The sequence below is a fragment of the Psammomys obesus genome, unplaced genomic scaffold, assembly GCF_907164565.1.
Source record: "Psammomys obesus unplaced genomic scaffold, mPsaObe1.curated_primary_1811, whole genome shotgun sequence".
NCBI classification, from domain to species: Eukaryota; Metazoa; Chordata; class Mammalia; order Rodentia; family Muridae; genus Psammomys; species Psammomys obesus.
Genome location: NW_026590180.1, coordinates 472482 through 499771, shown reverse-complemented (window position 1 = coordinate 499771; position 27290 = coordinate 472482). Strand labels below are relative to the sequence as shown.

Here is a 27290-nt window from a genome sequence, read left to right as displayed (position 1 = left end):
GTGGCAGAAAGGGCCAATATATATCTCCAAAGGAACACATGATTTAGAGCAGCAGCTCTACAACGTTATACCCACAAGAACTAATAAGGAGTCCAGCAGAGGAGATAAAATCCCTCTCAATTATTTACTTTTTAAATGGAAAAGAAAGAATATTTTTTTTTCCCCTGCTGGACACATCTTGGCAAGTCTCAGTAAGGCAGGTAAGTAAGTCCTCCTGAGCATTGGTTGGAACTCAAAGACCTCTGGCCCTATGGCCCTTTCTGCCACAGGAATTCAAAGAAAGCCTGTGCAACACCTGAGTTCCAGGAAATGGTTAGTGGGGCACTGCTGCTACAGAATGAGATACCATGGCTGCCCCAGATCTTAAATTTTGCTGTTGTTGTTTGTCTCCTTGATTTCTGTTTTCCCTCATAGTGGTAAAAATTCAGTGTAGATTGATCAATGGTGTCTTAATGGGGAAATATTTAAATGGGCCCAATTTGTAGTACAGGAACAACTACAATTAGGCCATAGAACACTTAAGCCAATACTGTTTAAATTTCAGAGATATTAGTCATTCAATATATGGAGGACATTCTCTTATCCTGCAGGTCAGTCTAATCTACACTTACATGAATGCCTAACTTTCACGGTAAATTAAAAGAACAAAACTTCTAAGTGTGTGCTATTTCAACTGGCTATGTTCTTATCTGCCTGACACTATTAAGGATTTGGCTCTGCTGTTACGTTCTTTCTGAAAACTCGGTTAATTTCAAAAAGAAATGTAACTGTGAACAGAGTGGGTTATTAGCTTATTAAATAATCCTATTGCTGAAGTGGCAGCTCATAGAATTAATCCCATCCTGGTAAACAGCCTGCAAAGATTATTATGCCACTAAATAAAATGCAGGTTAATTGTTAAACACTAATAATTGACAGGTTGCATTGGCATGTTACTCAGGATCTATAGATAATCACTATCCAAAAGATACCCTTTCAAGATATTTTTTCTTATGTACTCCATGAGTTCTGCCTAAAATTATATCTAAAAATCTTATAGAAATTACTTTTAATGTTATTGTAAATGGCTCTTCAAAAGAACAAGGAGCTTATATTTTATATGCAAATTCCACATCTCCACACAAAGACTGTACCCGTCCTGGGGTTACACAGCTGAAGAGTCTAAAGTTACTAATATCAATGAACTTGTGTAAAATATCTCCCAAACACTGAATATTTTGACTGACCTTATGTATAAATTAGCACATGAAGAATAGAGACATCTCTTTGTCCTCTATAACCTCTTTATTTCAAGATTTATAAATTCATTGGGTATGGTGAGAAAAATTTATGACAAAAAATTTAGCTTAAAGCTTGTAACAATAGGCCAATAGTTAAATGTATACATTGGTAATTTTAATTTACTACAGTATACTACATATATAACCTCAACTCTTGTTTAAAGAACAGGTTTACTCTTAGGATAAGGCAGTGAACGGTACCTTTGGCAGGCGTCTGACAAGGTGTGCCGCTAAGAGATCACACCACACAACAGATCTAGGGCAAGAGGTTTATTGAGGAGGAGAGAGAGGGAAAAACCACTCGAAAGTGGGGACATAAGAGAAAGATAAAGACAGACCAACAGGTATAGACAGAGAAAACAAAAAAGACATAGGGGGAACTAGAGAAAGTGAGAGAACAAGATAGAGAGAGCAGCGATATCCAGAGGAACCTTTTAAAGAGTTTGCATTGGTACAAAACTCCTATGCACTGCACCTGGCAGCAGCAGATAATGGCATATACTGCTCAAGCTGCTGCCTCGGCAAGGCAGGCTGGCAGAGTGCTTTTTCTCTAAAAATACATTAATACAGTAAGAACAAATATGGAACAATTATGAAAATTATAATGTAATAATTAAACTCATGATGTCTAGCCCATTTGTTTATGGCAACTTAGGAGAAAACATTTTATATCTAGTTTATCTTAGTAAGTTTAGAGTACTGTATCCAAATCATTTTTTATTATAGCTCGCATTTGACAACCTAAAAATTCTTAGACCTAAAAATATCTTTTGAAAAGTTTTTTTTTTAAATCTTAAACAACTTAAGCTTAATTGTAAGACTAAACTATTTACTCTTCAACCTGATCAGAGAGCTTAGAACAAATAATATTACCTGTGTACATAGGAAGTACAGAGAAAACAGCTTCCAAAGCATAGACATGATAGAGGCAACTGGCTACCCAGACAGAATCACCCAAGTTTTTTCAGCAACTATTGGAGCATCATCTTCAGCCTTCTAGCCCAGAATATCTGACAGACTTTTTGTGAAGAAGGAATTATGAAGGACTACCTACCTTGTCTTGGCAAGGTTTGGCAATCGACTTCTATTGAGTCCTGCTTGTCCATAGCTTGGACAGCATATTGTCTGTAGTTGAAGCAAGGGCAGTTTTTGCCCAGTTACAGTGTGCTACATTGAAGCAAACTCTATAAGGTGATTCTTTGATGCCTTATTCTTCAAAGTCAAAAAGGGGTGCTATCAGGAGCTGACATGTCTCATTGTAAAAAAAAAAAAATCCTTAAAATAATAAAAAATATCTTTATATACCATATTCTGTGTGTCTCTGAGATTTTTGAAGACCAGATAGTTACCTACAGTATATCTGAATAGGCAAACATTGGCTGTTTCTAGCTATTTAATATTGGTTCAACCATGGAAACATATTTCTGTAATAAATTAGACTAGTATCTAACATGACCATGTGTTTGATTGTCTGACTGTTAATTTGCATTACTTAAGTATCCTAAACAATTATCCTTAAAAGCAATTTGTAATAATTGCTTTTAAGAGGACTAAAATTTTATATTACATTTTTAAAAGAGTTGCATAGGCACAATGCCTTATACAAGAGTTGAAACATATGTATATCATATTATCAAAAATAACTTTAAATTTGTATCAACACACAATAATCTAAACCAATAAAACCTTAAACCTGTAACAATATACAATAATCTCTATCAATGTAAAATATTTTAGAATAGCAAAAGCTTTACAGTTGAAGAGGAGATGCAATAGTTGATACATAGTAGATGCAAGAGTAGATGCACAGTTGAAGAATAGATGCAATAGTTTACCCTTTTATCCTATTATTCCTCTATTATTTACATACCCCCTTTTATTCTTTTCATCTCTTCTCCCTGCTTTTAATCTCTGAGTCTAATATCCTTTACCATGTTTTCTTTCTGACCAAAACCACATAACATCCTGTAACAAACCGAATGCTCAGAAATCACCCACCCCACTTTTTGGGAAACTGGACATTGTCCTCATAAGTTCATTTTTTATTGTTTGGGGGCAAAGACATCTTTTGGGGGCCCCAAGAAAAACTGGAATAGCGTCCAGTCTTAAAAAGGTTATCTGTAACATTTGATGTCCAGTCTCTGTGTGCTGTGAGAGTACAGGCTTATTTCAAATCTAGGCTGGAACAGTCCGTGATACTGGATGATTTAGCTAACCGTTTTATGTTGTTCTGGGTGTAGATTTTTGAGAACACAGCTATGAGGCAGTCTGTGATTGGATCAAGCAGGATGTTGGAACAAACATGTCAACATCTCGACATCCTCCAGGATGAATCTTGTCAATTTTGCTCCAATTTCACTGGCATCTGGTCTTTTTGTTCTGTAAACAGATAACTGTTCACAAGTATTATACAGTTCTGCAGTAACATATGTATGCAATGTATTGTATGCATAGATCAGTTAAAGATGATTCTTTGCTTTTCGTTTGAGCAGGTGAAAGACATCTGTCTTTCTATATAAACCATTCTGGACTGTATACCAGACTGCTATATCAATTTTTATCTATGCCATATGAGAGGATGGCTTAAGTCCTGAGGACTCTGTTGCCAACAATATTTATTGACTATGCAGAGACATTCAGCCAGTCTCAGAGATGTTCCCATGTAGAGGGATCAACAACGTAAGTTACCTACTGATAATGACCTGTTGGTCCTCTTGATCTGCCTCTTCTTGTCTGTGGACAATATTTTCAGGAGGCCTTCCCACATCAAATTTGATCTTTATTAATTTGGATGCAGTAAAAGCCTCTCTTTTCCTGTTGATACAAACATAAACCTTCTTTCTCAAGACAACATACCTTCTGTCCTCCACTTTGAAGTCAAGACAAGTATACAGTCCCTTTCCCATCTAGGTCCACTCCATTTTGATCTCTTTTAAAAAAGATGCATAAAAGTACAATCATCACTGAACATACAAACATTTTCATGTTGACAGTCAAAACAAAACTGTATGGGGTCCAAATGTTTTTCTCTACAGTGTTTTTCATTTTTTAACACAGAATATCCTTTTTTTTTGTAAAAAAAAAAAAAAACTTATTTCCCTCCTTTCTTTGGAGATGTTAATTATTTTTTTTAAAGATTCATTTATTATTGATACAGTTTTCTGCCTGCATGTCGGAAGAGTGTGTCAGATCCCATTATAGATGGTTGTAAGCCACCATGTGTTTGCTGGGAATTGAACTCAGAACCTTTGGAAGAACAGTCAGGGCTCTTAATCACTGAGCCATCTCTCCAGCCCCTAATTATTGTTTTTAAACTAGTTTTTCTATGACTGTCTAAATCCATTTTTTTCCTTTAGTGTCTAATAATATTTTTTAGCATGTTATACCTGTTCAGAGGTTTGGGTCTGGCTTTTCCATCTCTGTACTGTGGCTAGCTTTGCCTCCAAGGTATTCCAGATTAGGATGGATTTTTATATAACATTAAATTCCTAAGGTTATTAGGGTAGACTCAAGTTAACACAAAAAACTGACTTAGAGATGTTTAACTATTTATGTCTTTGTTAACATTAAGCTTCTAAACATTAAAAAAGGTTTTCTTATTTATGATTTATGCAGCATTCTGCCTACATGTGTACCTGCGTACCAGATCTCACTACAGATGGTTATGAGCCACCATGTGGTTGCTGGGAATTGAACTCAGGACCTTTAGGAAGAACAGCCAGTGTTCTTCACCTCTGAGCTTTCTCTCCAGCTTCCCCCTTCTAAACTTTTTTAAAAGAAGAAACAACATATGTTTGATAAACAAGGTTTAAATTCCTATTCAAACTAGCAGAAACTGACTTAAAAATATATTCTTGCTCCTATATATTTATAGATATATTAATACCGGTAATTGCTAAGAAATGTTCAGTTCAAATTTTTAAGGCTCAAACTTAATGGGAATAAACCTGCAAAATCTTAATCTTTTTTTAATTTAATTTAATTTTTTTATTATTAGCTATATTTTATTAACTCTGTATCCCAGGTGTATCCTGCTCCCTTATTCCCTCCCAATCTTACCCTCCCTCCCTCATCTCCTCCCTGCCCCTTTCTAAGTCCACTGATTGGGGAGGACCTCCTCCCCTTTCATCTGACCCTGTTTTATCAGGTATCTCCAGAGTCCTCCTCTGTGGCCTAGCAGGACTGCTCCTCCCTTGGAGGGTGGGGAGGTCAAAGAGCCTGCCATTGGAGTTCCTGTCAGAAATAGTCCTTGTTCCCCTTACTATGGGAAACCAATTGGTTACTGAGCTACCATGGGCTTCATCTGAGCAGAGGTTCTAGGTTATATCCATACACAGTCCTTGGTGGAGTGTCAGTCTCAGAAAAGACCCCTGTGCCCAGATATATTTGGTCCTTGTGGAGCTCCTGTCCTTTCCATGTCATATTAACTCCCCTTCTGCCGAACGTTTGGTTATGAGTCTTAGTATCTGTTTTGAAATACTGTTAGGTAGAGTCTTTCAGATGCCTTCTGTGGTAGACTCCTGTCATACGTCCAATGCACATCCCATTTATTTTTCTAAGTGAGGATTGGTCATCTTACCCTGTGTCCGCTTTCTTGTTTATCTTCTTTAGGTGTATAGATTTTAGCAAAATCTTAATCTTATAAAAGCTAGCAATTTATTATTATAAACTGTTAAAGATAATTAAGCCATATAAGTTAATGGTCAGTCACCTTATAAATGATAAAAATTTTATGTGCTCAAAACTATGTTTGTAGTCAAGCTAAGCACAAGTTTAATTCATTTTCAAGAAAAACTTCATTTACATATTTCTATTCTTGTACAGAACAAAATTTTTAAAAGAATAATGTAAACAGACTTGAGGGGGATTTTAAAAAATAATGAGCAAATTAGAATTTTCAAAGTTTTAAAACAATATTTCCTCTGGGTAATACAATGGCTAAGAAATGTAAGCATAATTGTATGTTTTTCAAATTTGCTTGGAGGACAAAAGGGTTAAACAAATCCCACAAATATTAAGAGTTACATTATCTTAAAATTTCTACCTAAAATTATTTTGGTACAGCCTGAGAATCTGTTCCACGGGATTGTCTGCACGATGCAGGGAACACTAAGCCTCCCACAGATTTTCCTCTTTCGAACTGTTGTGCTTTGATTGCTCACATTTCTGTTTCATTTATAGTATCAGGTGGATACAGACTTTAATGTTTACATGAAAAACCTCAGTTGTTTTCTCCGCCAAGTTTTTCTATGGTTATTTTTCAGGTTCTTCTAAATATCCTGTTACCTAATAGGAAAGTTTTCCTGAGCTTCAAATTAAAATTGCCCTAAAATTTAAAGATCCCAAATCTTAAATTAATAAAGCTGTAGGTTTATATTTTTAAAAACTTAATGACCAGTGTTAATTTAATAGACTGTCTTTTAGTTTTGTGCTTGCTCTTGGTCTTATAAATGATCAGACTCTTGAAAGGAAGGTAATTATAGGAGGCTCACAAAAACTTAACTTCTATTAAAGGAATTATTTTAAATAAAATAAAAGCATTATTTTATTACAAGCTTCTAGTGCACAAAAAAATAGACATCAGCTTGACATTTAAAACTAAGTCTGTTTGTGTACTGGACCTTCTCTGCTGTCATATATGTAGATATCTGTGCTCAAATTCACTAGAGCCACGTGTATTGTCTCTCCCCAACTAAGCTACAGAGCATGGCCTCCCAAATAGCACAAAGCTCCAGTAAAATAACCTTTGTGTCCTATCTGGAACTTAAGTGTGTCAAACATTATGAAATATTGTTGGGATGTCCTTCCCTCACATTGAGAAGATGTATCCCTGTATTTTCAATTGTTAATTCTGTGACAACAGAGCTGAGTGCAGGCAGGATTTTGGTATTGTCATTTCTAGCGCCAATCACTGGATTTCTATTTGTAAGTGCGTCTCTTTCCTCACCTGGCAAAGGGCAGCCCATATGAGACAGATCTCATGTCATCCCACTGTGGATTGGTTTAGACTGGAATGTGGCCTTTTGTTTAATAAAGAGGGAACAGCCCATAGCTGGGGTAAGAAGCTCAGTAGCTGGGCTGTGCTTCTGGGCAGAGACTCGGGAGACAAGAAGAGACATGGAAGAAGGCAGAAGGAGGTGAAAGGGAGATGGAATAGAGAGGAAGGTAGGCAGTGAAAACCATGTGGAGAAATGAAGTGCCAGAAAATTTGGGTTAACTTAATAGCTAGCTGAGACTTTACTCCAGCAAAAGGCCAACATCGTTAAAATATATAGATGTCTCTGTAACTTAAACCTCAAGTGAAATCTGGGAAAGCCCTATAATAGAATGTTCTTCTCAGGACTTTAATTACGACTGAATACTAATAATGGTCCTGCTTATGATAGCAAATAATTTAAGAAATTTCAATCTTAATCATGTTATAATACCTGCAACCACAGAATAAAGCTATTATAAAAAAAATCAAATACTTAATTGGCAAAATAAAATATGTTAAGGTGGGTAAGGGATTACACTCACCTATGTCCCCCATAATATGCTATATTTAGTTATGGTAACTTTAAATTTATTTATTTTTTTCATTTTAAAGAATAATTTTTCCTGCTTCGCCAAAGCATTTCCCCTAAAGGTACACCTTATATATACTGATACATTCTACAAATCAATGTATGTTAATGCTATTTTTATAGAATTATTTTCAATCACTGATATTAAATCTATGAAAGATATTGCAAAAACCAGAATAGCAGTGATACTAAAACACAAAATGACTGTGTTACTATAATGAAAGATGGCAGAAAAGTATAAAATAATTCAAAGTATATCAAAAGCCACAAACATGTACAGAATAGTGGACTCGGGATAAACTGGAGCAGGCATCTAATTTTTGTCTCCATTCAGGCCTGATAAAGAGCTGTATTCTCCTTTGCCTCCCCCAGAGAGCCGATAGGAAGGACATGACATTCTGAATTGTAGGGTCAAGCCAATGAAAATTAGCTACAGCCCAATCTTAGGTTCCTATAATACGTTAGAGAAGTCCTTAAAACACTAGCTGGGTTGCCAGTCTAATTCTTAAAGCCCAAAGTCAATAATCAATACAAGGCTTATGAATAGGAAACATGGACTAGAAAAAACAAACAACAACAAATTTACAAATATGCTGTGATTGCAACAACCAGGTTAATGGTCTGAATGAGAATTCAGACAACTAACAAAAAGTGAAAATAATAATTGCACATATAACAAAGAACATAAGAAATCAGCCACATAATAAGCTACGAAAAGCACAAGGATGGGGGTGAAAATACCATACTGATGGAAAACGATGAACATATCACATGCTGAAGCACAAGAAACCCTTGGCAAACACAAAAGCTGGCAGAGGTCACAGAACATAAAGACAGATATTAAAGAACCCTGAGGTCAGTGGGTTGGCTTGGCAGACAAAGAACCCACAGCACAATCTGATGACTTGCAGTGGATCCTGCACACTGGTCCAGTGCACAGAAAGAGACTGTGATCTCTATCTGCATAGTGAGTCTACATACAAACAATAAACCAGTCAATCAGTGTACTAAAGAACATCAAGGAGACTGTAAAAGATTTATTGCACACAGCACAAAGAATAAAAAAAATAGAAAACAAAGCTAGTATGATGATATGAAGAAATATCTTGATGCCACTAAAAACAATTAACTTAAGAATTAATGCCTGAGTGATGCCTAGGAAGACACACACACACACACACACACACACACACACACACACACACACACCCATAAGAATGATGGAAATGACAAACACAATCCAGGGTTTTAAAGTGAAATTTAATAAGGAGAAAAATTGATGAGGACCCTGGCTGAGATGACGATGGAACTGAAAAGCCCATAATCTAACTAAAAAATTCAAAGGAAAAACTTACAATTGAATAAATTAAGCATAAGATGGATATCAGAAGTTAGAGACTGGGTAGATGATCTAAATGAAATAAGCTAAGAATATGAAATTTAAAAAAAAACCACTGGAAGAAAACACAAAGGAAATTTTAGACACTATGAGAAAACCAAACTTTAAAATATAGGCACATATGAGAAGAATCCCCGGGCAATGTATAGAACAGATCCTCAACAAGATCATAAAATAAACCTTCCCAAACTAAGAAAAGACACAGCCATAAAAGTATAAGAAGCACACAGAAAACTAATTGGAGAAGACCAGAAAAGAACAACCTCATAGAATACTTGTTAGTATTTAGGCAGCCTGCTTCTGGGTTGCTTAGCAACTTATGATGTCATCATGGGTCACAAGCCAGGGAGCCAGCCACACCGCCAGGCCTGGTTCAGTTGCTCCATAAAAGGATCAATCCGCCACTTTTTAGCTCTCTTGCCTTCTTGCTCTTGTTCTCTCAGTCTCTCCCTCTTTGTCCTGGCACTCCTTCCACCCAGCAAGTGTTTCTCTCCTACTCCTTCTCTCTCTCCCTTCTACCCTGCCCCGAGACAGTCTGTGACACCTTCCCCTTCCCTTAATAAACCTCCTACGTGGACCAGTTGCATGGTGTGATTCATGAACCCACCATATAACTCCGCCACACAATCCTAACAATACTGAAATCTGCAAGTGAAAGAACACATTTATTATAAGACACCTGAGCCTGGAGAAATGCATTTCAAATCCTAAAAGACCAGACACCAAACCTAAGTTACTATTCACAGCCAAACTATCTGCAGTAGATGACAAAGAACAAATAACTATCTACAATATAAAGAGCATATATATATCCTATAAACCAAACCTAAAAAGAGGGATGAGCACAGCCAAGAGAAAGAAACAGGAAGCCAAAATTACTAAAAGGCAAAAGGCTATCAGGAACACAGCAGCACCAACAATCAGCAACTGTGACAATTAACACTTATTTATCAGAACAATCAATGCCCTCACTTCTCCATTAAAACGACACAGGCTGGGAGAATGGATCAAAAAACTAAATCTTTCTGTTGTCTACAAGAAACTCATCTAAGAGATGTCTTCTATGGAATAGGACAGATTTTCAAAATATTCCTTCAACATAGCCTGAGAATGTCTTTGGTATCTGTTGTAATGCCTCCCTGTTCATTTTTGATCCTGATCATATTTGGATGCTCTTTCTTTTGGTTAGTTCGGCCAAGTGTCTCTCAATCTTGTTTACCATCTCTAGGAACTTGTTGTGAATTTCTTGGTTCTTTGAGTCTTTTTTTAAATTTTTATTTCATTAATTCCCACTCTGATTAGTAGTTTGTCTTGCACCATGAGGCCATAGCAGAAAATAACAGACAAATATGCAAACATAATGAACATTCCCTTCAAGTACTGAAAAACAGTCAAGCAATGCAAAGTGGAGAAACCTTCTTTTCTGGTAAATGCAAATAAAATTTTAATTAGTAACACATGATGTCATTAAGAAAAAGATGTGCTTGAAAAATCGTAAAATTAAATTTCAAATACAGGGGCTGGAGAGATGGCTCAGTGGTTAAGAGCACTGTCGGTTCTTCCAAAGGACCCAGGTTCGATTCCCAGCACCCACATGGCAGCTCACAACTGTCTGTACCTCCAGTTCCAGGTGATCTGACACCCTCATACCAATGCACATAAAATAAAGTTAAATAAATTACAAAAAATTTCAAATACACTCAATAGAACTTATGTAAGCACATGTGTAAGTTTTGAAAGTTAACAAGATGACAGCTGGATGGATTTCTGTCAAAATGGGGTGCTCAGAAGTGAGAGGAATAATAAAAAGTAATCTCTGTACCCAGTCTACACACAATAAATTGTTTTTAAGAATCTTTTTAAAAAACACAGGGTCTCATGTAGTCTAGGCTCACCTTGAATTGGCTATGAAACAGAGGATGACTCTAGACTCTGGCTTCCTCCCAAAACACAGCGATTTCAGGTATGAACAATAGAATAGGCTTAACTTCACTTGTCAATCATATTTACTTCAGTATATATTTGGGACCTGTAAGCAGCATACATGAGCATGGTGCTGTATCATCTTTCTATTGAAAGAAAGCTGTTTTGCTATACAAAGCAGTGTGCTTTTCCCATTTCATGTTATTATTTTTCCCACAGATTAATAACCTTAATGTTATTAAGGTGTCTATTATTTTAAACATGTTTGGAAACTCACTGAAAATTCTGGTATATAGGACAAAAGGGGGTATGAAGCCCATGCTTCCTAAGAGTGGACTTCAATGTCATAAGCCAGTCTTCAGCTTACAAACACTTGGTTTGACTGAAGAGAACAGTATATGCAAGATCACTTAAGAAAGGGGGAGGGACTCCAGAGAAAAAATCCTGGAAAGAGGCTGTGTCTGGCTGCGAGCTGAAAACTCTTGCCCGGAGTCTGTGTCTGCAGAGACAGATGGCCCATGTGGATGTTCAGTGCTGTGCACCCCAGCCCCATACCCCGTCTCATAGTTACATGCCTCTCTAGGGTACCCACCAATGTATTTTAAACTTGACTGGTGAGTTCTTTTGCTCTGTAAAAATATGAAACTGCTTCCATGGTGGAGCATGAAATTTGGGATAAGTTAAAATCTGTGTTCCTGGGTCATGGTCACTCAAATGGCTCCCGACTAAACTATCTCTTAGTCCCTTGAAGATGAGACCTGTAGTTTTCACAAGGAAGATACAATGTACAAATCACAGGAACTTGAGTGTTCCACAGCTTTCCAAATTCATCTTATATTCTTTCTAATGTAGTACAAAAAGTTGGGCAAATCTTCTAGCACTACTCAGGGACCATCACTGAACCTGGATGCCACATTCAGTGACAGAGTACATTTAAGAGAGTTCGGGCCCTGCTGAGAATGTAAACAGATAGAAAACCATGTGATGAGAACAGTGTATAGAGCCTGTCTGGTCAGCAGAGTCAGTTCTCCACGTCCAGCATTAACCAAGTCATCTCTGAAAGGAGTCCAAATTTCTTACATTCCACAGTCTCAAACGGAACTGATGAAGTATTACTCTCAAGTATTTTTTTTCAGTCTGCAGTGTAAGATCCATAATTAGGTGGATTGTGCAAAGACAGTTTCATACCAATTAGCAGATTATTCTGTGGGTATCCAGGGGTTAGTGTGGTGATTCACGTCACAGAGGTGTACACTAGGGATTCTAATTCAAGAGGAGGCATCCATAATTCTAACAATTCATTCCAAATGAAAACGAACTAACATCCCATACAACAATTGCCATCACAGGACTCGCTGTCCCTGGAAACTAGGAGCTTGAGGAACCTCTACGAGCTCAAACCAGGAGGAGTAACAGGCAGGACAAGAAGTATAGGAGAGGCTAGATGTCTGTATGTTCTTGGAGTCTTGACAAATCTGACTACAGCAATGTGAGCCTGGATCTGCCAGGTAAAGCACTTTCCCAGCAAAAACTGAGTGAGCTCCCTCCAGCTACTCAGGCAAAGGCAGCCAGCATATCCAGTCAGGCCTTGCAATCCTGTTGTTTCAAACCTTTCCTCAGGGGTGTTTCCCGGGGGCAGTCGCCCAGCCTAGGTCAGCACAGCACCTCTAAATTCTGCTTCCCGGTCTCCCAACAAGCCCAAATCAGCTTCCTTCGCGCCCGACCCGCCACTGTGCACAGTAGCTCATATCTGCAGGACGCTGCAGCTCCCTGCACTAACCTCCATGTCAGAGATCCAAGCCCAGCGCAGAACAGGACACTCGCCTAACTTTGGGGAAAAGCGAAGTATGAAGATTATAGTCAAAGCGGAAGCTCGATAGCCACAGCGCCTTCTGGTGATGTAACAGTAGTCGGGACTACATTTCCCACAGGTCAGTGCGAACAACTTCTAGGAATCCAGAGAGGAGGGTTTGTAACGTGCTTGGGTTCCCGTCCAACTGAGCAGGTGCAGTTGGAAGGAAACAGGCTGCAGCTCTGGGACAGCCACAAGGGTTTAGTTTTAAAGACCTGCGGTCCCAGCACCCGATTTAACCTGTGAGTTGCACCGTTCACAGTAACGTTTATCACGTTCCCCAGTTATTTCTGATAAAAGGTGGTGATTTTAAAGCTCAGGTCTACTTATTATAAGATTGATCTCTTTTTGTTAAAAACATGGAAGTAGAAAACTAATGTAAGACTGTGCATCATGTCTTATGATTATTGAAACCGTCTTGGATGACCCTGCCCAGTATCTCAGGAGCTTCAGACAGTGCAGAAAAAGGCCAAAGCGGACAATTTATAGACGTTTTATCTAAATGCATGGAGAAAATGTAGAGGGAGCTAGCTTAGGGTAAAAGCACTTGGCTGTAATATACGTGGCTTTGGTTTATAACCAGTAATACAAATGATAAACAAATAAACAAAAAGTAAATAATTTTGTTGTCCAGTGCTGACACACTGAGTGAGCCACGCTTGAATCAGACTCCATAGGTAGAAACAGGGTTCATGTGATTACTGGAATCTACACAATGAAGGGCATGGGTCAGGGCCACGGGGGTGTTTCAGATCATTGAACAAAGTTAAAAGGACAGGTCTCTGACGCTTGCTTGGAATGAACTTCTCGTATCCAGATCTGTGTAGGCAATTTAGTTTTTGTGTTTACTCCAGCACCACTTCAGCTGCTTCTCCCTGGCTTTTTACAAACTTAACCAAGTAGTCACCAGCGGGACATGTTTTACTACTCTGCAACTCTCTCACGAGGAGGGGCAGAGCCCCTGGGATCACATTGGTGAGTGTACTGACTCTTGGTCCACTGTGCATTACAGGATATTTCCCTCTGCTTTAGGGTTCATGTTCCTTATTGAATTTCTTGTCTTGCCTCTGATCCTGTCAGTGTTCAAAATTGACACTATTTGAACATCAATGGTATCTGCCTTGAACTTCCAATTTTGTGGAATACAAGCATTTGAAGCAAGAGCTGATCATTCTTTGGATTTCCTCAGTGTCTGTTGTTATGTCCCCCTTTTAATTTCTGAGTTTTTAATTTGGGTACTGTCTGTCTGTCTTTTAGTTAGTTTGGCTAGCGGTTTGTCTATTTTGTTTATTTTCTCAAAGAACCAACTCTTGGTTTTGTTGGTTTTTTTTTTAAATAATTATTTTAATTTTATTTTATGTGCATAAGAGTGAAGTTGTCAGATGCCTTGGAATTGACATTACAGATAGCTGTGAGCTGCCATGTGTGTGCTGGGAATTAAACCCACAACTTTTGGAAGAGCAGAAAATGCTCTTAACCACTGAGCCTTTTCTCCAGCTCCTTGTTGAGTCTTTGTATTACACTTTTATTATTATTATTTATTGATTTCAGCCCTGAGTTTATTTCATGTCATCTACTCCTCTTGGGTGTGTTTGCTTCTTCTTTTTTTCTAAAGCTTTCAGGTGATCTGTTAAGTTGCTAATATAGGGTCTCTTCAGTTTCTTTATAAAGGCACTTAGTACTATGAATTTTCCTCATAGCACTGCTATCATGGTTTCCCGGAAGTTTGTGTAAGTTGTGCTCCCATTTTCATTGAATTCTAGGAAGTTTTTGTTTCTTTGTTTCTTCTCTCACCCAGTGATCATTTAGCAGGGAGAGGTTCAGTTTCCATGAGTGTGTGGGATTTTAACACTGTCGTTGCTATTGAGGTCTAGCTTTATTCCACAATGATGTGATAAAGAACACTGGGTTAATTCAATTTTCATGTATCAGTTGAGGTTTGTCTTGTGACTGACTATATATGGTCAATTTTAGAGAAGGTTTCATGTGGTGTTGAGAAAAAGGTATAGTGTTTTGTGTTTGGTTGAAAAGTTCTGTCTGGCCCTTTATTCTAAGGTAGTGTTTGTCTTTGTTGCAGAGGTGTGTTTTTGGAATTCAGCAGAATGTTGGATCCTGTTTCTGCAACCATTCTGTTAGACTGTGTCTTTTTATTGGAGAGTTGAGTCCATTGATGTTGATAGATATTAGTGACCAATGATTATTAATTCCTTTTATTGTTGTGTTGGTGATGATAGTGTTTGTGTGCTTGTTTTCTTTTGGTTTTGCTGGTGTGAAGTTATCTATATCCTGTGTTTTTGGGGTGTAGTTGACCTCTTTTGGTTGGAGTTTTCCTTCTAGTATCTTCTGTAGGGCTGGGTTGGTGCACAGATAGTGTTTAAATTTAGTTTTGTCATCGAATATCTTGTTTTCTCCATCCATGATGATTCAAAGTTTTTCTGGGTATTGTAGTCTTTGCTGGTATTTATGGTCTCTTAGTGTCTGCATGACATCTGCCCAGGCTTTTCTGGCCTTCTTAGTCTCTGTTGAGAAGTCAGGTGTGATTCTGATAGGTCTACCTTTATATGTTTCTTGGACTTTTTCTCTTGCTGCTTTTAATATTTTTCTTTGGTCTGTAGATTTAGTGTTTTGGCTATTATGTGGCAGGAGGAATTTCTTTTTCTGCTCTAGTCTGTTTGGTGTTCTGTAAGCCTCTTGTATGTTTAATGGCATCTCTTTCTTTAGGTGGGGAAATTTTCTTCTCTGATTCTTTTGAAAATATTTTCTAGTCCTTGAGTCTGGAATCTTTGTTTTCATCTATTCCTATTATATTTAGGTTTCATCTTTTCATGGTGTCCTTGATTTCTTGGATGTTTTGTGTCAGGAATTCTTATGTTTTAATATTTTCTCGGAGAGATATATTAATTTCTTCAATTGTATCTTGAACACTTGTGATTCTTTCCTCCATCTCTTGTATTTTGTTAGTGACATTTACCTCTGTGGTTTCTGATCTCTTCTCTAAGTTTTTCATCTCCAGGGTTTTCTCAGTTTGTGTTTTCTTTATTGATTCTGTTTTCTGTTTTCAGGTGTTGAAGAGTTTTATTAATTTCTTTCACTTGTTTGATTATGGTTTTCTGTTTGTCCTTGATAGCCTCTATATGTTTGGTTGTATTTTCCTGTATTTCTTTGAGGGATTTATTAGTTTCCTCTTTATATTGCTCTAATAACTGCATAAACATAGATTTAGGGTCATTTTCCTGTGTTTTAGCTGTATTAGAGTATCCACTGTTTTGTTTTGTTTTTTTGTTTTGTTTTTGTTTTTTTTTTGGGGGGGGTTTCTGGTGGAGCCATGAAATCCTGGTTTTTGTTGATTGTGTTCTTATGTTGGACTTTAGACATGTGATTGTCTATAGTTTTGGCTGATTGTTCCTGTATCCTGCTGATTTTCTTGGGTCTTTATGATCAGGACCTGCTGGTCTTCTCAACTAGAAGAACTGCCCAGAAGACTAGATCCACCTGTCTCTGGAGTTTGGAGTAGTCTTCAGGATGAGATAGGTCCAGGGAAACATGAATGGGTGCTGCCATTTCTGATGCAGCCATGTTGGGGTGGTCATTTTGGAAGGCAGGGGTACAGGCACAGGTGCCTTGAAGGGCAGAGGAGTGGGCACAGGTGCTTCGAAGGGCAGGCAAGTGGGTACAAGTGTGTAGGCACGGGTGCCTCAGAAGGCTATTGCAGGGTCACTGGTGTTTTAGGAGGCAGCCTCAGGGCCCTGGAGGCTCAGGTGGTAGCCATGGAGGGACGAGGTGAGGGTGTCTCTGGCGGCTTCAGGAGCAGCAGCAGCTCAGGCTCCTCAAATGGCAGCCAGTAGGGCATGGGCTCCTCAGAGGCCTAGCAAATGCAGGGTTCCTGGAACTCAGGTTTGCCTGGGCCCTGCCATCTTGCATCTAGGATTCAGTATGATTTTATTGTCCACCTGGTCTCCACAGGGGGACCAGTAGAACAATGGTTTGGAGATTGGGCTGCTGTCCCTGGACTCACATGCTGCCCTTCAGAGTTCCTGGAACTGGGGGCTTGGCCTCACTCTAGCATGCAATAAGGTCAGGGGCTCACAGTTCATGGCTCCTGGACTTGGAGAATGGCCATGGCAGGGTGTTGAGGTGGGGGACTGGAACTAATTGTCCCCCACTCCCAGGATGTCCCCTTCAGTCTGGGAGGCACCATAGTTGGTGTTCTAAATCTAGCCACTGTTTACTCATCAGTTTTGCAGTGTCTTATCTTCTTCCTTTTAGATAAAATACACTGATAATGCCATCTTGGAACTCCTGGGAGTAATTTTCATGGAAGAAATGGGGAGGACATTTGACCAAATCACCTTATATATCTATTTATCTGATGTATCTGAAAAAAATATAAATGCCAGTTTGGCTTTTGAGAATATCTAAAACTGACCTCTTGCAGTTATGATTTCAGTCCATGACATTGCCTGTTGAAAGTTTGTAAAGAGATATCATCTGACTATAAAGGTGTGATGAGGGAACAAGAGAGAAGGCTCCCTCAGCATATCAAATGCTGAAATTTTGGAATCTCATTTGCGCGTGTCAACTCAAGGAAGAGAAAGAAGATATCTCAATGAAGAGAGGAAATGGGGCCAGACTTTGAATCTTTTACTGCCCATGCAATGACACAGGGAGTTTTTATTAACATATGAAAGCTTGGCCTTAGCTTAGGCTTGTTCCCAAGTAGCTCACATAAATTAAATTAATCCATTTATACTAATCTATGTTCTGCCATGTGTTACTTCCCCTCAGTTCTGACACAGATGTTCTTTCTCTGTGTCTGGCTGGTGAATCCCCCCAGCCTCCCCCCACCCCTGGTTCTTTCACAGAGTTCCTATATCTACTAGATGTTCCACCCATCCTCTCCTACTTTGCTATAGGCCTTTCAATTCTTTATTAAACCAATCAGAAGGTGATGAAGAAGATGCTTGCAAAACATTGAGCTAGGTGATGCTTCATAAGAATAATAATATCAAAGCTCTCCGATGGTACAGAAGTCCACATCTGACAAAGACAGACTTTACACATTGCAGAAGAGATTATCCGAACACTTTGCCATGAGTACAGCAGAGAAATTATGAACAATAGCCTTCTTCAATCCATCTTAAAGACAGTTGGATTTGCCACTTGTTAGTGGTCAAACTAATCAGAAGAAATAAAGACAGTCTCTACATGTTGTCAAACAAGACATAACTATCTATTGTAAATAATTATACACTGAACCATAAGGTCTCTAACTTCATCTATATTACACTGAAAGCTATGGAAGTCCCCATTTTTCAGACACAGTAACAATGGAACACTTCATTGCTGTAATAGCATTTCTAGATAAGTCCTCTTAAAAATATGTAAGGAATCCCCAGAGTTAAATATCCCAAACAGTAACTGAACTTAAAAGATATCCACAGAACATTATACCTGAAAATTAGTGAATGCACAGTCTTCTCAGAGGTTCAGGGAACTTAAAATGCTTATTACATCTCTCAAACCAAGCATTTATAAATAAAAAACCAGAAATAACCCTGTACATCCATTAATGAGACACTGGGCTAAGATAGAAATGAAAAGATAGAATAACATTAGAAAATGCAGAAATAATTGGTGACTAATTACTATACCTTTGAATGAATAGTGGCTCATTGAATATCTCCAAGAATGCAGTCCTAAATGAGATTGTTATACTGAAAAGTTCTTAATTTTAATTTTATCTTCTTTAGTAAGTAATCTAATGATCCAACTCAAAGGTAGAGAAAAAAGATAAGCCTAACTTAAGTACAGAGTTGATGAGAACTAGTAAATAAGAAAAACAATAAAAATCAAGATAGAATTCATGAAGTAATGACTTATATAACAATATAAATATTAATCAAACAGTTGTGTCTTTTATACATTGAAGAAGATTCTTCACCTTTTAGCGAAACAAAGGGGAGAGCAAAAGATAGAAGACTGAAAACCTAAATTAATAAAACTCAGTACAAAAGGGAGTAGTTAAATCTGACTCCATTGAAATTGAGAAGATTGTCAGGATAAACTTTGAAATCTTATATTCCAACAGGATAGAAAATATAGTAAAGGGTAAATTTCTGAATACTTATGAATGACTAAAAATACAGCCATAAGATCAAACAACCAAAGCAGACCTGTAACACTGACAACACTGAAGCAGTAATTAAATGCCTCACCACAAAGTAAAGTCCAGGGCAGATGGTTTTACTACTATACTCTACCAAACTTTCACCAGAGATCTATTAATAGCCTAATCTTATTGCTTATCCAATGCTCTCATAGAATAGTAAGGGCATTGGCTCATTCTATGGAGCCAATATAACTCCACTACCATAACCGGGTAGCCAGGTGTAGAGGTGCAAACCTTTCCTCCCAGTACTTAGAATGTGAAGCTGGTAGATCTTTCTGAGTTCAGGGCCCTCCTGTTCTATATAGAGACTTGCAGGCCAACCAGAGCTACATACAGAGACACTGTCTAAAACAATAATGACAACCACAAATGAAACTCTCTGGCTTTTTATAATACATTCACTAACCTTCTGCAACATTTTATATATCTTCAGATTCCTAGCTTCGTTCTTCTGGCTTAACCAGACAGTCTTAAATACCTCTTGCTCTCTCTCTTGCTTTTTATAAAACATAAAAACTCTCATCAAAATCCTTTCCATTCTGACATGATCCTGCTAGAGCCCAGTGTCTACTATTTGCTTTTTATAGGCAAAGCAAAAACAAGTTACATTAATGCAAAAAGAAGTTCTGAAACTGCCAAATTCTTTTTCTAAAATTACGTCCCTGTAGCAGATATGGTCCAAGGTCACCTAAATAAACTCTAAGGAACTTAGAACAAACTTTAAGGAACTTGGTGAAACTTCCCTCTTTTCTGTCTCAAGGTGAAGACCATGGTGGTAACATATTTTTCCATAAACAAAGCAGCTTAACAAGCAAACAGCTCTCCATAAGATACATTCTAAAAACTGCAATTTTCTCAGTTAGTGCAAACCATATGGCTGGGTTTCATTTAGTAAAATTAATAAAAAAAATTCCAAAGATTTTGTTCTCCCCCAAAGGATCGAGAAACTTTCAAATTTTGTTAGACTACCCAAGATCATTGTCATACCCAAAGCCTGATAAACTTTAAATGTTTTATTATAGCCTTAAACATTTAAACATTTTTTTAAAACCCGTTTTTGCAATATCAAAATAAAGTGCCCCTTTTGTAGGAGAGAAGTCACAAGGCATAACCATAATCTTAAAAGTCAAAACCAGATTTTAAAACCAGAATTTACCAGTGCAAACAATTTAATTTTTAAAACCAATACCAATTTAAAATAACTCATCCTTTTAACCTAGAAGGAAACGAAAATTATTTGACTAAGGTCCCCCCCTTTTTTTTTTTTTACCCATACCAAGATGACAGTCTCATTATAACCCACACGGTAGAGTCAAGATGGCGGTGAGGCACTGAGGCACTTCACATATCACGTGGTAACCTATATTGTTGCTTTAAACATATGTGTTTATAAACCTTATAAACACATAGGCACACATATACATTTTAAACAAGTTTCATGAGGCCTTTCAGAACAGAAATCAGAAGGTAGACACAAACAAATACTGTACAGAGACATTGAGACAAAATAACACTCACCAGCTGGCCAAATTTCCCGGGACCAAAATTGACTCTTCTGGGGCAGGCCAAACATACTGATTCCTCCTGCATTGGGTGCAGGAGGCATGGGCCCTGACGCCCCAGGAAACACCTAGTGGTGCTCACCGGGACCAGGCAGTCTGGGCCAGTGAAAGCAGGCCTTCCGGAGCTTACAGTGTGGAGGGGTGACAATGCCTTCCCCTGGAGCTGGGAGTACAAGGTCACTGTGCTCCGACCTGTTGGAAGTATGTCTGGCAAAAGTGGGGTCATATCTGGAAGACCCAAGATTGGATCTTCAAATGATCATGGGAAAGGGGGAAATGAGAGACCAAAAGATAAATTAGCACCTATTATTAAGGCCTGAACTAGGTAAAGAAGTACAGTAAGGCCCTGAGGGGAAGGGCCACCTCACTGCATTCTTTCCCCACCCACTAGAGATACAGTTGCTAGGAAACTGGACCATCCCCCTAGGGAGGGGTACCAGGTCATTAATGGTCTGGGAACCTTCCTATAGCCAATCGATTCAAAATGTAGCATTTTGACCAATAGATGCTTGCCAGGCAGGAATTGTCCCTGCCTTGGGCATGCTGGGAGGGACCAGAATCTTTAAATCACCCCACTAACCTGGGCACGGGGGGCTCAGCTCCCACTGCTTCGGTGGTGGGTGTGTGTGGGCCCAAGCTGCAGCTTGTAATTTACAATAAAAAGAACCTCATGTATTTACAGCGGAGTCTGTTTATTCCTGGTCTTTTGGGGTTCGTGAACTGGGCAGAACATGAGGGTTTTATATCTTGGAGTTACAGAGTTGTGAGCAGCCATATGAGTGTTGGGAAGTGAATCTGGGTCATCTAAAAGAGCAGTCCATACTCTTAACCACTGACCCATTTCTCCAGCCCCCAGATTTAATTTTTTGATATCGTTTGAAGTGTAAAACATTTTATGAACATTTTAACATTTTTACTATTTAACTGCACTTTGAAGTACCTTTTGTTGATGAATATTAGAAAGTGTATTAAAGGGCTTGCAACATTTTTCACACCTCTTCAGTATAAAGTCTTAGGTATTTTAAAATTTCTTAGTACAAAAGTCATTGGCATGGTCTTAACATTTGTGTGGTTTCTCTCACAGGTGAATTCTTTGATGCTGTTTAAGACCAGAAGACTGGTGAAAGGTTTTGCCACATTCGCCACACTTGTAACGTTTCTCTCCTGTATGAATTCTTTGGTGTTTCGAACGTGCTGTGTAAGTTCTGAAGTCTTTGCCACATTCGTTACACTTATAGGGTTTCTCTCCAGAATGAATTCTTTGATGCTCCTTAAGGTTTTTAGTACAGTAGAACAGTTTGCCACATGCTTCACATTTGTAAGGTTTCTCCCCAGTGTGAGCTAATTTGTGTTGAGAAAGGTACGAATGAGTAGAGAAGGCTTTTCCACATTGTTCACACTTGTAGGCTTTCTCTCCAGAATGGACTCTCACATGACTAGAAAGTTGCCAGGAAGTTCTAAAGACCTTGTCACATACTTTACACTTGTAGGGTTTCTCTCCAGAATGGATTCCCAAGTGAGTATAAAGATGTGAGGAAGATCTGAAGGCCTTGCCACACACCTCACACTTGAAGGGTTTCTCTTGCGAGTGACTTTTTTGATGCTCCTTAAGCTTTGAGGAATAATAAAACATTTTGCCACATTCTTCACATTTGTAAGACTTCTCTTCTGTATGGACTCTCTGGTGCACAGAAAGTAATGATGGAGCACGGAAGGCCTTGCCACATTCTTCACACCTATAGGGCTTCACGCGTAAATGAATTCTCTGGTGTTTAATAAGGTGTGAGTTCCAATCAAAGGCTTTGCCACAGTCTTGACATGTATAGCATTTTGTTCCTGGCAAGAAAAAGTTGAAATATGAATATAAGCAGAGCAACATTCTTTGTGTTTACAATGCTTTTAAAAATGAAGACATTTACTCATACTTAAATTTTTCTATACATATGATGAGCTACATTCAAATTTCTACACCTGTATTCTTTGAAACATAATTCAAAAACACAATAGGTAGAAATCATCGTGTAACCTTCCTCTGACATAAAATCATGACAACATAGAACATGGAAACAAAGGAATATTAATCAAAGTCAAACATGCAGGAAGGCATAACACCATTGATCAAAAAAATTCTTAAGAGCATTATGCTAATAAAAAAGGCCCATTAAAAATATAAAGATTTTATGACTAGATAAAGTATAATAGTCAAACTTGGAGAACACATGTATACACAATGTATATATCCTAAGTGCGGCTTTTAGTTTTAGAAGGTATGAATGTTAGACTACACAATAGGAAGACTGTGTATAATAATATTAAATAATATTTCAAAGATATACAAAGGAAGCATTATGTATATTTAATGAAGAAAATTAGTACCTGAAACAATTTATGGAAAATAAGTCAAGTTCACCTAGAAATGACAGAGCTTAGGAGTCACTGTAAACACAAGCTGACCTCAAGGGAGTAAAAGCCAAAGTGTAGGAGACTCAAAGGTATTTCAAATATCTGAGAGATGCCCTCCTTCGACAGCAAAAGACAGAACTGGAGGTCCTTAAAAAATGATTTTTACTGTAATGTAGCATCTATTGACATGGTGAAACCTTGCTCTCTGTTAGATCTCTGACCCCCGCCTCTATCCTGTGAGCCCCTAATTCCAACAAACCTGGGTGCACGGCAGCTGCTGCTTGTCTCTTCACATCTGAAGGCTCTTGTCTTTGCTCCAGAAATGTCACGAGGTATGGCTTACAGGAAGCAAGACCTGTTTGTGGAAAGGGGGGACAACACTGTTAGTGTGTTCTCCTGGAAAATAATGTGTCCTGTTCACCCATGTGTGTAAAGAATGAGAAGCTACAGTACAGGATTGTAGAAAACCAGTTCTTGTTTCCTGACAAGAACAGCAGAATGCTTAGGAGGAATTTACGATATACAGGCCCTGAGCTTCACTCCACCCATTTACAAGGAAAAACATTAAAGCTGAAGAGTGTGACATTCTCTACAACATATATGGCCCCTGCTCCTGCCTCTTAATTTCTAACATAACCACTGATACTTGTAACAAAACAAAATTTTTAAAAAGGTCACAGGCACAAGGAAATAAGATAGTTCTAAGGTATAACATAATCTCAATTTTCCTTAAATGTAACCCAATGAACCTCATTGTTGGAAGAACAAGTTTCTATATGATAGTATACAGTGGGAGCAAGTTTTATATTGACAATAAATTAAAAATTCACCATGGAAGTATTCCTCACCCAGGAACTCAAGGTTGCTGAAATTCTCCAGCATCACATCCCTGTACAAATTCCACTGAGTGGGGCCTAGGCATTCCCACTCTTGTGCTGAGAAATAAATGGCCACATCCCAGAATGACAGCAGATGCTGAAATAAAGAAAACAAATGAACACTACACATTATGTTAATTAAGACTGTCAATAATAACACAAATAGCAAGAGGCATCATGTACTTCTCTGTACAAATCTAAAGGTCACCCAGCACGAGTGGAGAGCTGGAGGTGCTTCTGACATAGGGAAGTAAATATCCCTAAAATAGTTCTGATGTGGTGCTGGGATGGTACAGAAGACTCATCATTAAGAAAAATAAATGGCAGAAGAACCCAGAAAGTAGTTTTAAGGATCATAAAAAAGAGAACAAATGCATCTGCAAAACAGAATTTGGATCGGTGTGTTAGCACACGCCTTCAATCCCAGCACTCGAGATTTAGGTCAGCCTGGTCTACAAAGAGAGTTTCAGGACCACTAGGGCTGTTACACAGAGGAACTCTTAAAAATCAAAAATCAAAATCAAAACAAGAGATTAATTCCCAGCACACACATGGCAGCTTATAACTGTCTGTAACTCTAGTTGTAGAAGATCAATTTGTTAGACATGCACACTAGTAAAACAACCATACACATAAAATAAATAGTTTGTACCCTGGTGACTAAGAATTCAGATATATGAGCCTATGGGACGATTCTTATTTATTCTACCACAATCATCATAGCTGCCTTGACAAAAGGATCCTAGATATGTACAAGTCTATTCATAAATCTTAGTAATTTTTACTAAGGGCAAATTCAGAGAAACAAACAATATGAAATCAAGTAACTATACTTAGAACAGATTACAATGTCTGTTTTCCACATAATAGAGAGGAATATGAAAATGTAAATAGAATGGATCCTATCAATCAGAGTGAGGTCTGTTGGCTACTTTATAGTAAGCCTAAGAATATTCCAGAACACATCCCTGAATATTTCTTATAGTTCTTACTTAGGAGCTATGTTCTTCCACTGCATTTTTAGAAGCCACAATTCTTTCTTGTGTCACTGCCAGCATGAGCCCCTCACAGTTACTTTTCTCCTTCTTCATTGTAGGTAGTTCCTTAGGTTTTTTTTTTTTAACTTTTATTAATTACACTTTATTCATTTTGTATCCCTCCATAAGCTCCTCCCTACTCCCCTCCCAGTCCCACTCTCCCCCCTTTCTGCATGCATGCCCCTCCCCAAGTCCACTGATAGGGGAGGTCCTCCTCTCCTTCTTTCTGATCTTAGTCTATCAGTTCTCATCAGAAGTGGCTGCATTGTCAGGGTTCTAGGTTATCTCCATGAATAGTCCTTGGTTGGAGTATGAGTCTCTGGGAAGTTCCCTGTGTTCAAATTTTCTTGTTCTGTTGCTCTCCTTGTGGAGTTCCTGTCCTCTGCAGCTCTTACTATTTTCCACTTCTTACATAAAATTCCATTCACTCTGCCCGTCAGTTGGCCATCAGGCTCAGCATCTGTTCCTTAGGTGTTTTAGTTGTTTTTGGTTTTGTTTTGTTTTGTTGCAGCTGTCCACTTGAGTTTCTGAAAAATTTCACAATCTTTCTCCTTTCTTCAGCATTGTAAAGACATGGGGTCTTGTAGAGACATACGCTCTACTAAATACTCTTCGTTTCCATGACATTGTGCCAAAGACTGAGAGCTGAATGGATTTCCTAACTCATGCACATAAAGCTTGTTGATCCACCCAAAGGGATTTAAGATGACACTGTCATATCCTAAGATTCCATTAAGATACAACCATTTCCCATGGAAATGCCGGGCACCTATGCCTCCCTGAGGATGAGATGTGCCAGAACAAACCTTTGTGAGAAACCCACAGACTGCTGATTAGTGTCAGCACAGCAGAAGGTGGCAATCCAAAGAAGAGTGAAAAAGGGGGCTGGGAACACAGCATAGTGGAGACATTCTTGCTTAGATGCAGAAGGCAGGTGTTCAATTCCCAGCAAGAAGAGGTGGACAGAAGGAAAAGTCACGGTGCCATGCTGGCTCATGCCCACTCATGTGTGGACTAGCAAGACAGGATTTGCTGGATACTCTACAATTTTCTGGCTCCTTCCTCAGGATATTAAGAGTAGAGCAGACATTTAATTTCTGTCTCATTTCAGCATAATCAACGGCCAAATTCTTTCTTGTCTCCATCAGAAAGCCAATGGGAAAGACATGCCATCTTGAATGGCCAATGAGAAGAGGCTACAGTCCAAGAGACAAATTCCTACAAGATGGTAGAGAAGCCACTGAAATTCAAGCTGGAGGGATCACTGTGATTCTTAAAGCCTAATGTCAATAAGAATTGTAAGGCCTATGAATAGAAAATATGGACAGGCAATAGAAAAAAGAAAGAAAAACAATGAAACTACAAATATGCTGTGAACATAGATCTATGGTAATGGTCTGAATGAAAATTCAGAAAAGTACACAAAAAGTCAGAATAATAACTGCAAATGTAAGTAAGAACATTAGAAATCAAACATGGGAATAAAGTATGAAAAGCACAGAATGTGGCTGAAAATGCTGTCCTTAAGGCAAACAATAAAGATCCAACACCACATGTGGCAGAAGGAAGGTTGGACAACAAAAAGGCTGCCAGGTGACAAGTACATGAAAACATTTAAGAACTCTAAAGGCATCAAAGCAGCTGCTGAAACTCATAACCAAACTTTGGGCAGAGTGCAGGGAATCCTATGAAAGAAGGGGGAGATAGTAGGACCTGGAGAGGACAGGAGCTCCACAAGGAGAGCAACAACCAAAATATCTAGGCACAGTGGTCTTTTCTGAGACTGATACTCCAACCAAGGACCATGCATGGAGATAACCTAGAACCCCTGTACAGATGTAGCCCATGGCAGCTCAGCATCCAAGTGGTTTTCCTAGTAAGGGGAACAGGGACTGTCTCTGACATGAACTTAGTGGTGGGCTCTTTGACCCCAACCCCTCGTCCAGAAAGACTCACATAGTACAATAAGAGAAACAATTCTCAAAACTATCTGTACACACACAGCATGCCATGCATCTACACAAAGAGTGATTCTGATAAACCTCACGCTGACAAATTCAAAGATTGTATAAGAATTGAAACTACACACTAAGAATTAAAAGGACACACATGGTATATACCTACTTATAAGTGGATATTAGCCCTATAACATAGGATAAACATACTAAAATCTGTAGTCCTAATGAAGCTAAACAACCAGGAGGACCCTAGGGAAGATGCT

The 27290-nt window shown here is 38.4% G+C and overlaps 2 protein-coding genes across 2 annotated transcripts in view; both read right to left on the bottom strand.

The window, feature by feature from the left end:
• The window catches only part of LOC129676292 (zinc finger protein 728-like), a 15690-nt gene extending 2650 nt beyond the window's left edge, over positions 1-13040 (bottom strand). The window contains exon 1 of the mRNA XM_055606632.1: positions 12949-13040. Coding sequence (XP_055462607.1) covers positions 12949-12954 — 6 coding nt within the window. The 5' untranslated portion in view covers positions 12955-13040. The remainder of the gene's footprint in view (positions 1-12948) is intronic.
• The window catches only part of LOC129676293 (zinc finger protein 728-like), a 70534-nt gene that overhangs the window by 38628 nt on the left and 4616 nt on the right, over positions 1-27290 (bottom strand). The window contains 4 exon segments of the mRNA XM_055606633.1: positions 19668-19677; positions 21834-22587; positions 23414-23509; positions 24003-24129. Coding sequence (XP_055462608.1) covers positions 19668-19677; positions 21834-22587; positions 23414-23509; positions 24003-24129 — 987 coding nt within the window.